The sequence below is a fragment of the Sphaeramia orbicularis genome, chromosome 3 (genome assembly GCF_902148855.1).
Source record: "Sphaeramia orbicularis chromosome 3, fSphaOr1.1, whole genome shotgun sequence".
NCBI classification, from domain to species: domain Eukaryota; kingdom Metazoa; phylum Chordata; class Actinopteri; order Kurtiformes; family Apogonidae; genus Sphaeramia; species Sphaeramia orbicularis.
Window position 1 is genome coordinate 31,436,503 of NC_043959.1, and position 12,313 is coordinate 31,448,815.

The 12,313-nt window shown below is 33.8% G+C and overlaps 1 protein-coding gene across 1 annotated transcript; it reads left to right on the forward strand.

Moving 5' to 3' along the window:
- Positions 1 to 1,351: 1,351 nt before the first annotated feature.
- Positions 1,352 to 11,799, forward strand: LOC115437616 (adhesion G-protein coupled receptor G5-like). The gene is made up of 14 exons (XM_030160906.1): positions 1,352 to 1,476; positions 1,635 to 1,875; positions 2,006 to 2,090; positions 2,249 to 2,390; positions 2,800 to 2,919; positions 5,315 to 5,440; positions 5,536 to 5,581; positions 5,672 to 5,760; positions 6,423 to 6,538; positions 6,642 to 6,910; positions 7,103 to 7,199; positions 7,476 to 7,605; positions 8,576 to 8,732; positions 11,025 to 11,799. Exons 2-14 carry the CDS (start codon positions 1,635 to 1,637, stop codon positions 11,117 to 11,119), a joined length of 1,713 nt encoding a protein of 570 aa, XP_030016766.1. The 5' UTR covers positions 1,352 to 1,476; the 3' UTR covers positions 11,120 to 11,799.
- The last annotated feature ends 514 nt before the right edge of the window (positions 11,800 to 12,313 follow it).

Consider the following 12,313-nt stretch of genomic DNA (forward strand, 5'->3'; position numbering starts at 1 on the left):
CATACAAGACCATATTAGAATTAAGCAGGTAATAATGAAACAAACAGCAGACTCTGGTATTTGTGAGATAATTATTCTTTATAAAACAGTGCAGTGCAAAAGTCTTAGGCCACTTTTATCTTTGCTGTTTTTACGGTTTAAAATAGGCATACATGTACCACTTCCAACATTCCATCTTTGAATCTATTATTATTTTTATTCTATTGTTTTGTTTTGTTTTGTTTTTGGTATTTGGTATTGGTTTATTGTTTTTAATTGTACTGCTGTTATATGTCTTTAATCTATTCTTGTATTTTATTCTTTTATTTTGGTTTTTACTTATTCTTCTGTACAGCACTTTGGTACACTATGGTTGTTTTAAAGTGCTTTACAAATAAAGTAGGGAGAAAGCGAGCTTAATTGTTAGTCTTCCCCCTGTAAGTCGCTTTGGAAAAAGCGTCTACCAAATGCATAAATATAAATGTACTTCTTATTCACTGTTCTATAGATAAAGTAAGAAAATTCAGGGGAAAAACAGTACAAAAATTCAGAACTAAATAACTTCTATAGGCCACAGTCAATTGAAATGTGACCTGTATTCCAATGAGAAAAAGTAGCACAGACTATAAAAAAAAACATTTGACGGGTGACAAATGAAATGTAATGTAAAAAACACCAAATTAAATCAGTAAATCTTGTTCTGCTGGAGCAAAAGAGTTAAGAAACTTCACACTTTGATCTGTAGAAACTCTTATTGTCCTCAAACTTTCAATGATGTCATTTTCCCTCTATACATTCTAGTGTATTTTAATACAGAGACTGGTAATTGCATGTGTGGTCATTATAACTTCGCTCATACAATAAATCTAATTGTGGCAGAAGAAACATTTGTAATGTTTTTAATTTACTGAAATGAGAGAAGCACAGAGGAAAGCTGGAAGCTGTAAAGAAATATACAACCCAATGCAACCAATTTGTCTCATTTTAGCTTTATAACAAACAAATGAATGAATGAATGAATGAATGAATGAATAAATAATAAATAAATAAATAGCTTGGGTTCTCAAGAACTTGTTTTATTGGATATTTTAATCTAACATTGCCCTCTTCTGGTTGAAGTGGTGATATGCAGCAGTAAACCATGTGATCCACACAGTGCTGTACCCAACCCAAGACCCAAACACGAAGAACTAAGAACTAAACAGGCATATTATACATTTCTTATGCAATATTGGGGGGTGTAAAACACTGTAAAACCATGTTTTATGATGGAATGAATGTTAACACAAATTGCATTTACACTGTTCAGTATTTAGACTGTTTTAATTTTTGTTGCTTCCTGTAATATCTGACATTTGCATACTGAGGTGTATTCTTGTTCAACTTCCTCTGAAGCTCTGGTAATTCAGCTGATTTCCTCACTTACCTTTAGATTACCATCAGACCAGCTGAACTCTGTTACCATCAAACCATAAAAGCTCCTGAAACTCAGAAAAGGTAGGTTTTTGATTTATTTTTATGAGCTCAAAGCTGTCTAACTGTGCTCCGACTGCTGATGCTCATTAAATGAATGAAACTGGATGGTGTGAATATTTTTTTTTAACATAAAAATATACAAATTCGGTCCATTGTTCTGACTTATTACCTCTGAATAGATGAGGCGGTGGTTGTTCCTGTTCCTGTGGTTGCTCCTGCCTTCGGTGGCTTGTAACAGAAGAAATAATTGTACATCTGCATCAGAATCAAATGGCCCGGAGGATGAAAGACCACATACACCTGCTAATGGATATGGATTAAATCATGGAGATAGAAATTCATATGATTTCAGGGCCAAGAAGCCAGAAAGATGTCCAAGAAGTTCTCACAATTCTGACAAGTGTCCATGTAATTCAAACGGTAATGGTAGATATCCACAGACGGGGAAGAATTCTAACCAAATTGGTATTGCTGTTTTATATTTTGTCCCTATTTTCACTATCTATTGAAAGTAACATGTTTTTTTGTTTTTTTTATATATATTGTTTAGTTGATGAAGGGCCTTCCAATGCCAAATGCTGTATGGAATATGTGACTGAGACTTTGGAAAATGGCAACTGCAACTCAGTTTTAGAGTAAATATATAACAATACACAAGTTGTACATAATCTCCTATATTTATATTACAGTGTTTAGATTATTGGTACAAGATTCATCATAGTATTTGTTTTAATGTAATGTTTTTCAAACATGAGCATCACAAACTGTGTGATTTCTTGGTCTTATCAATAAGAGCTGTAAAGAAGATGGAAGAGACGCTAAAGGAAACAGATCTGAATGAGACCATGTCATTGTCTGCCGGACGTGTTGTGGCCTTTTTACACAAGCCAAAGGGCCCTTTCAAAGGCCTGAGTATTTACGCCAGTGATAGAGAGGTAAAAAACTGAGGAGTACATCTAAGTCACAACGGAAATGATATTTTTACCTTCCTAATAGATCTTTGTTTAAATGTATCAAATGTGAAAAACATATATTTATTAGCCTCATTTCTCTCCTTTATTGTTATTTTGTTGTTATATTTTATTAATGCACTTATTTGTTTGTGGTTTAGCATGCCTGTGTTAGTGCTGTTTTACAATTACTCATCATAAAAAGGAGGCTTTTCATTTATTTCCATTTACTCCCTGAACAGCACTATGGTTTGATGGTTTGTTAGAAAATCAGCAGAAGGAAAAAAGTGAATGTTTGCTGAACTTCAGTAATCTGAACTTGGAAAATCAAATTATTTTTGGAACATTGATCATATCTGCCCAAATTTGGTTATTCTATTTTTTGTATCCACAGGTAAAGTCAGACAGGGCGGTTCCAAACAACAAAGTGCACATTCAGTTTCCAAAGGAACTGGGAGCTGAATCAAACAACACCATCGTGTTCTGCATGGTGTCCTTGCCTCAGATGAATGAGGTTAGAAAGTCTTATCGAAGACCCTGGTGCTAAAAGTACTGAAGTCGCATTTTTGGACAACTGAAGTTGAGCAGATAAACATGTGAAATTGTTTAGCTAAGTCCACCCGATAAATATTTTTAACTGTCTTTTTTTGTGACTTCAGTATTTAAGTATTTGTTTTGAGTCATTTTCCTTCTTTTGCTTTTGGATGATTTTGGGTTAATGAAATGGGCTTTTATTAAAACACTTTAGGAAATACAGCAAATATACTGTATATGTAACTTAAAAAACTCACCCTGAATCAGTTAACCCTTTAAACCCTAAAATAGTCCATCTGGACTTTTTTTTTTCTTATTTTGACTATAAAAAGGTTAGAAAATATGCTGTTAACAGTTGCTTTTCCATTGGACAAAACTTTACCGATATTTACTAAGTATTGAAAAAACAGAAGTGTGTAACGTCGGTTTTTCCATTAAATCAAAAAATGTGATTTGTTTATTTATTATCGTGAGATGTCGTGAGAAGTCATTCCATAAACATGGCAACGAACATAAATATCTGTTGTTTTGAATCTAGAAAACTCAATACCTCTCTACCCTGTACTAAATTCACTAATGATTGGGTTTCCTGGTGTGTCCACACATACCACGGCATGTTTGTTTTAAAACTCTTCTTCACTTGTTGTAACATCTGTTTTTTTTTTTTCTTCAGGTGACTCTAGTTGCGTGAAAAGGTCTTTCTATTGCAGTTTTACACTACATACCAATTTTGCTGTGCCCGCAAAACAACCTCTTGCAAGCACAAAAACTTTTCATCGAAAAACAAGAGTTTTGGCAAAATTGTCGTTTTTCCGTTTGGCCAATTTTAATGCACAAGTTATTTTCACGCAATTTAAGGGTCAGTGGAAAAGTGACCATTGAGTTCTTTTGCCCATTTTTCTAGAGCACTTAGAACATTTAAAATCTAGCAGTCATTTATAGTTTACTACATATTATAATACTGCCAGAACGGCTTTTTCTCCAACTTCTAGTACAGGTGAGATGAAATTACCGTAATGACCCAATAAAACCTATAAAGCACAACGTCTCAGGTTTCAGAAACTGTTGGATTCTTTTCCAATTGCACAAACAGTGATAGAGTTACAGCCATCCAAACTGTATATGCGCAGGGTGTGTCAGCGATGACACGTCAGGTTTTAAAGAGTTAAAATATTAAAATTATTGCTACAATGAGCATTTCTCTCCGTTATTGTGAGTGGTAGAACAGGTTGGACTGCATTTATATTGAGGAACACCCTGAAATATGTTTCCAATAATGCCTGACACTAACATGTTTATTACAGTTTCTTTTCAGTCTTTTGTCATTCTTATCTCAGCTGTCCAAATTTACATAATCTGGTGTCTTGTTCGGTTTAATTTCTTTCCTGTGAAGCAGTCAAAACATTCAGGTTCATTGTTACTACTTTACATAGTTTCAACACGTACACTGATCGGAATATTGCATAAAAGAGGAAGAAATGTCTTTTTGTTTTTTTCAGATACAATATCCTCAAATGCACTCATGCAAGACTTGTTTTTAACAAGGGAAACAAACAGCTGCAGATTTCTGCCTCTTTATTATTGCTTTACACGAGAGGTTCCCAGTCTTTTTAAGCTCATCACCAAAAAAAAAAAAAAAAGGTGTTTCTCCTGCATGCAGTCATACAAAACAACAATCATGAATTCCCTTAATAGCTGCATTTTCTATTGACTTTTGCTGCCTCATTCACATTAGAATAAAGCCAAAGAGGGAATGTCAGAATATCAGTCACAGCTAAACCTGACCAGTAACGTTAGCAACACACTAATATAGACAAACACAACTGTTTTACTCTTCTGCTGTCAAAACAGTGTCTTCGCTAAAGAAAAAAAAAAGATTTAGTCCAGTTTGTTGAGTTTGAAGCTTTATTTACTCATTACTTCTCAAAAAAAAAAAAAAAAAAAAAAAAGCATAGTAATAATTATACTTTTTTTTCATTTGGGAAAATACTTTACAACAGAGTAAAAAAAAAAAATTATAAGAACTTATTTTGAGACAACATATCTTGAAAATCTTATTTCAAGAAATCTTGCTAAGAAAATTTTCATTTGCTCCATTGGCAGAATTTTTTGCTTAATTCAATTTTTTTTTTTTTTTTTTTTTTCTTAATTCAAGCAAAAAAAACTGCTTATAAGTTCTTATATCTCACTGACAAGCTACTCTTTAGGTGATTATGTCTTATTTTAAATACGATGAGATATTTTGACTAGAAATGAGAAAAATACACTTGGTAAGATTTTGATTTTTTGCAGTGTAAAGGTAGCTCAGAGAAATGTTTAATATGTGCACAAATTGTGTGATTGTGTGTGACCAAACGGATTATGTTGTATTTCAGACCATATTAGGATCTGAAGTGTTGCTGTATGAGAACAGACTGATTGGTCTGACTGTTCGGGGGAAAACGGTTTCATCACTAAAGGAGCATGTCAACATCACCATGAACCTTACTACAAGCATAAACGTAACTACAGCCTTAAAGTCATAGATCATTTACTTTAACTTTACAACTTGAAACTTTGTGATATTGACCTAAAGGAATATGTCATTGTGTCACAGAGCACCCTCCTGCCAAAGTGTGTCTTCTTGAATTTTTCAACAAATAGTAAGTAATAAGCAGTGGGTTACTAATAATATAAATAAATACACAACTTTTTAGATTAATAAGTTGCTTTCTTTGTTGTTAAATATCCAGATTTTAGTGAGGATGGCTGTGTAACCCAATGGACACATGATCAGGTCATCTGCTCTTGTAACCACTTCACCTACTTTGGCATTCTCATGGTGAGATTCACTTTTCTTTGAATGGTCGGGCACTCGTTTTATGTGAGAAATGCTGCTTTATTTTAATTTTTTGTAAGAATAGAAAATTAGACTTCCACAACAACAGCAATGAGTCAAACCCTGTCTACACATTTTAAAAAGGAGATATGATAAGTAGATTTATTTATTCATTCATTCATTTATTTATTTATTTATTAAGAGAAGAGAAAAAAAGAGCATGTTGACTTAGTTATTTTTTACTAGCTCTGGCATATTTACATGGATATATATTTTTTTTTATACAGCAATGTTCATAAATGTGCATGGTCCCTACTCCCTATTAAATGAACCAATAAAATAAATCAATAAAATAAAATTCTTAATACCACCGCTAGATAGCAGTAAAGTTTAAAAAGCCAACAAAAGTACTTAGCAGTTAGCAGCTACATTTCTTCTCAGTAAGAAATGGTCCAATAAATGTAGAAATTGTGGTTGAATCATCATGTTTTTGTCTAAAACAAATAAAACATAAAATAAGATTGCATGTACATTCTCTCTATTCACAAATTGTACCTAATTGTTTCAATATTTACTCAGCTTCACTACTTTCTGCAATCTAATATCAATTTTATTTCCTCCCGTTCAGTATTTTCACATTTTGACATGAGCCATTTCCTCTTCAGGTGTCTCCTAACATCACAGATGAAGACCAGCGGAATCTGTCATACATCACTCTGATTGGCTGCGGCGTTTCCCTTATTGCTCTCTTCATCACCCTTCTCCTCTTCATCACAAAAAGGTGATTTTTTTTTTATTTATTTTTTTTTACAAAACTTACATCCATTTTCTCATACTTTCTGTCTAATAACTGACAAATGACATAAATGTCTCATGTTTGACAGAACTATCAGAGCTGACGTCTCTATGAAGGTCCACGTCAACCTCGCAATTGCCCTGATCCTCCTCAACGTTCACCTCCTCCCAAGTCAGGCGGTGGCGGCGTTTCCCTCTAATGGGCTCTGCTTTTACATGGCCCTCTTACTTCACTATTCACTGTTGGCCACCTTCATCTGGATGGCTCTGGAGGGGTTCCACCTCTACCTCCTCTTGGTCAGGGTCTTTAATATCTACATCAGGAAATACCTCCTAAAGCTCACCTTGGTGGGATGGGGTGAGTGACAAATAAATCTGTTGGTTAATGTTTTTTGTTATTAAAGCCCATAAACATAATGCAAAAGTAGAAGTAGCAATAGTATATCTCTACACTGATCAAACATGTAGACCTAAGGGTAATGAGGTATTGTTTAGAACAATTTCAGCCAGGAAATAAATATAAATCTCCTGTTTTTTCCTTGTGTTTCAGGCGTCCCAGCTGTTATTGTGTCCATAGTTGTCGCCATAGACAGAAATGTCTATGGTCGTACCCCTGAGAACCCACAGATCTCCAACAGCACGGAAATGTAAGGACGAAGCCAGAGAAAAACTTGCAACAACCAGCCATCTCGATTAATATTTAACTAAATTACAACGGGAACTTTGCATTTCTGCAAATTCAGATATTTATAGAATTGGTACCCAAACCCATTTACTGAAACCGAAGTTATTTACGATACATAGGAGGAAAGAAATGAGAAATATTTAGTTATTTTGTCCTCATATGTTTATGTTGCTCTAATAATCATATTTTCTAGGAGCACATGCTCTATAATTTCTTTTACACATGTTCTGTTTTATAGATGCTACATTAAAGACTATACAGTGAAGATGGTGACCACAGTTGGACTGTTTTGCTTGGTGTTCATCTTCAATTTTATCATGCTAATAGTGACAGTCAGACGTATTCTGAGTATCCGTCACAGCAAAGAGGTATGGGTAAATCAGCCAAAAGAAAAACATACACAAACACATATACATATACATATACATATACACATACACATACATATATGCATACATACACATATACGCATACATATACGCATACACATACATATACACATACATATACATACACATATACGCATACACATACATATGCATATATGCATACACATACATATACACATACATGTATATGTGTATATATACATATTGACAAGACAAGAAAGATATGTTGTATGTCTTGTTCATGGCCAGACAGTGAATAACTTTCCACACCCACACTATTTATTTGTATTAATTTTATTTTTTAGCACATAACAGTTTATTACAATATTGATTTAAAATATAAAAGAAACAAACAAAAAAAAAACAAAATACAGGTAAAGACAAAAGAATAATAACAACACATGAATAATAACATCAAACAACATGTGCATGGGAAGACAGAAGAAATAAAGGCTTATAAAACACAACGCCCATATAACACCAGATTTAACTTGTACTATAATTATTCAAAGAGTCATGCATGAGTCATCAAAAATGTCCTAATGTTGTGTGCATGATTAATGATGTGGATACAAAAAAACAGAAATGCTTAGAAAAAAGGGAACTCAAGATTTCACTATTTTTGGTTCTAGAGGAGCTTGTAGTATGCAACACAAACACTTGCCACAATTTACTTTTCCAACATGTGAGCGGGTGGTTGTCTGATTCCATGATAATAGCCTGTAAATTGATTTCTCTGTAGATGGTCAGAATTGTTCATATTTTCCTTGAAAACTCTTGGTCCTGAATGATGATAATCTGAAACTTTAACAACTGGAATCCACTACAACACACAAAAAACACACAACATAAAGAAGAGCCATGTTTCCTTATTGTACAGTATTAAATGGTCGGTTGCCTACATAAAAAAGACTATAATTCAATTTTCTGTTTACCTGTTACAACCCAGTACGGACAGAATGAAAGCAGCAGAGCGAAGCGGGATGTCTGCACCCTGATGGGGATCAGTATCCTGCTCGGTACAACCTGGGGCCTCATCTTCTTTTCATTCAACGGCCTGCCCGTCGCCGGCCTGTACGCATTCTGCATCCTGAACTCACTGCAAGGTATGCACAACCAGATGGGACTGAAAATATGACAGAAGGGGTAAAATAACATGAATAAGACTTGTATTTCAACCTTATTGCAGTGGTGTTTTTAAGGCTGAAGGTCATCATGTATGTTTTGTCATTATGTTTGTAATTTTATTAAAGTTACATTAGTATAAAATTACCCCAGAGGATAAGAGTTTGTAACCTGTATAGCTACAAGCAACTCAGTATGCAGTAACCATGTTAGAGTTACTAAGACTCTAAGACGTAAACGTTTTTGTGTGTCTGTATGTGGAGTGAAACTTTGGAACAGTCTGGACATCCAACACAAGCAATGCCAAAATATCCACCAATTTAAACTGGTATATAGAGAGATGGTCTGGTCCCAGTACAAAGATAGAAGGTCCCAATACTTATTACATTAATATTCTGTCTTGTTTTATTTTGTTTGTTCCTTGTTTTTTGTGTGTTTTGTTGAATGTTATGTTTTGTTTGATTGCTGTTGTTGTCTATTTTGTGTTATTGTTTACTTTATTGTGTATTCATTTGTGTTGCCTTCAAGGATTTATGTATGTATGTATGTATGTATGTATGTATGTATGTATGTATGTATGTATGTATTTAATTATTTACTTTTCTGGTATGTCAATATGGGTGTGCATGTATGTGTATGTGAGGATGATAAGTGAGGTTAATTACTTACAAAAGATCCAAGGGACTGTTGTGTGGAGAAAGGGCGGGATTAAATAAATTATACTTCCTCCCACTCTTTTTCAAATGTGCAAATGAAGTCATGTATAAGTTTTGTTTTTCCATGACTTCTTACTACCTGTTTTGTTTCTAAGGACTAAGTAAGATTACTTTGTCTTGTTGTATATTTGAAATAAACTAAGTTAAGTTAAGTTAAGTTAAGTTAAGTTAGAGTTCATCACATCAATGGCAACCGATTTTGGTTAAGATTTATGTCTAAACTGTTGTCGTGGTTGTGTTTCAGTCATAGAAAATACAACACAGAGACTAGAATATATTACCACTCTAATGCAGATATTTTGTAAAAGGGATATATTTGTCTTCCTTTGGGTTTGTCGTCCATGCGTAGGTCGCAAAAATTGAGATTCATAAAAATGCTTTCTAAAGTGAAGGTTATCAAAAATTCAGATTTATGGGCATCTGTGCGTTCGTGGAAAACAGACAGATTGGAAAACAGTGGAGTTAGGGACAAATCCACGTCATGTAAAGTAGTGATTTTTAACTGGTGGGTAACAAACCTGTTTTCAGTGCATTGCTGGCAAAAAATAATGTTAAAAACCCAATCCTATGCTTTATATTTTATGGAGCTGAGTGTCGACCATTCACATTATCCAACAGTAGGTGGCGATAATGGGCTTCACTGCTAATTAACAATATACATTTCACAGCATAAAACAAGGTTCAAAAGTTTCCATTCTTTTTTTTTCACAAAGAATTTATTTATTATTCAACGATAGAACATACAAAGAATATGAATATAACAATAATATAAAGAACATCAGACATTCCAAGACACAATAAACCATGAACTGATAAAAAAAAAAAAGAAGGCATGAAGACGACGAGAATAAATAAATTGAACAAATAATAACTAAATATAAATAGATAAATAAAAGAAAGAGGATAAAAATGAAGATTCAACAATAAGTAAAAATACAGTTACAAAAAGAAAGAAAAATATTACAATGTGAGTAAAGTTTCCATTCATATGGTGAAATTCAGGTATGATAACATCAGATATTATGGTTGTACCTACAGTGTGGACATCTTCCAGTTTTTGTGTTTACTATGTGAGTAAAACACAAACTCCATCACTTATGTTTTATGTGTGTTTTAGACTTCTAGTAACAATTTTTATGTCGCTTTTTTTTTTTAAAGACATTTATGCTGTCAGGGTTTTTCTTTATATTTTAGTTTTTTCTACCCTTTTATATACATTATTTATACTTTTTATGGCACATAGGATGATTGCACTTTTTTAATTTCGTTGTACTTGCACAATGACAATAAAGACATTCTATTCTATTCTATTCTATTCTATTCTATTCTATTAAAACATGGCTCAAACATAACCTTAAACCCTAAAGTGGGGGCAACTCAGATGTCAGGATAGACCACATAAACAGACATTTACAATGTTCACACTGTAGAGAAACCTATTGGACTCTTAAGTTTTGCATTCCATACAGTTGTTTATCACTAACATTTGCATGATTTGCATGTCGCTGTCCTCTGTTACTCCATGTGACACTCTCCCTGTCCCTTTGACTCTCACAGGTTTCTTCATTTTCCTCTGGTTCGTGATGTCAGTGAGAAAGACTGGAAACTCAACGACAAAGACCAGCAGCGAAACACACAGCTCTCATGGATAAAACGTACCAAAATATACACATTCACACTGAAATGCTGTATAGTTTGCTATTGTTTTCACTTCAGATTTGTACATTTGGGAGGTTTTGACATGAACCCCAGCCCATTTTAGGGTTAAGGTTCCATCTGAGTCATATTTATATTTTACGTAGTTTGGGCTATATTTCAGCCACGTTACATATAGAAACTGGGAGGTGCTTCCTTTCAAATGAAGTAAATGCATAATGGGTATCATTTCTTTTATTTTATCATAAGTTATCATAAAGCTACTGTAACCTAATATGCATTTTGATCTTGTCTTCAATTATAAACCTATCCTTGTTTTAGTTTACGGCACTTTAGGATTAGACATATTGTTAGTGTTGATTTCAGGGACATGTGTCTTGCTGGATTTACTCTATTGGAGTATTGGTTAATATTTCCATTATGAAGTTACAGGAAGGTCATTCTCCTTTCTTCCACTGTCTGTGCAATATCTTAATATTAATCAATATCACTTTCAAAGCCCCCTCATTTGTAAAAGAATAACCTCCACACTGTGAAATTGGCAACTTTTGACAGACACACCTTTTTAATGTGTCATTATCTTTTATAACAGTGTTTTTCAACCTTGGGGTCACCTGGAATTTCTAGTAATTGATAAAAAAAAAAATACTATTAAAAAATATTTTTAACTGATTCAGTATATATTTTATTATAATTAAAACACCACACACTTTTTCCAGTAAAAATCAAGTTAAAATGAATGCAGGATATAATATCTGAGAGGGCATATTTTAATTGACCTGATCATGTGACCACATGTGTTACTACTACGCTTCAACCTGCAAAGAACACAGTCGCAGTCAGAAAACCGGACCGAACAGAGAATGGAAAGATTTCTTCTCCCGCCTGGCCCCGTTAAGACATCTCCAAGAGAAAAATGTCTCTGTTTTGAATGTCTGGGGCTGCCAGAAATTTGTGATGTTAAAATGGGGTCACAAGCCAAAAAAGGTTGGGAAACACTGTTTTATAGGGTTTTCTTTAATGTTATACCAATGTACTACTTCAATGCCAAACGTTCGACCATTCCAACTTTGCGTTCAACACTATTTAGCAAATGCACTGTTGGATCAACCTGCACAAGAACTACCCAGACATCTAACATAATTTTAACCCCTATTCCAGAACTTTTGTCACTTGTATGACTAAGGTTA

Excerpts from the sequence above, each read along its gene's own strand:
- LOC115437616 (XM_030160906.1), top strand. The coding sequence starts at position 1,635 with ATGAGGCGGTGGTTGTTCCTGTTCCTGTGGTTGCTCCTGCCTTCGGTG. Across the intron at positions 2,091-2,248 it reads AACTGCAACTCAGTTTTAGA|AGCTGTAAAGAAGATGGAAG; the intron begins GTAAATATATAA and ends CTTATCAATAAG. Across the intron at positions 5,441-5,535 it reads ACCTTACTACAAGCATAAAC|AGCACCCTCCTGCCAAAGTG; the intron begins GTAACTACAGCC and ends ATTGTGTCACAG.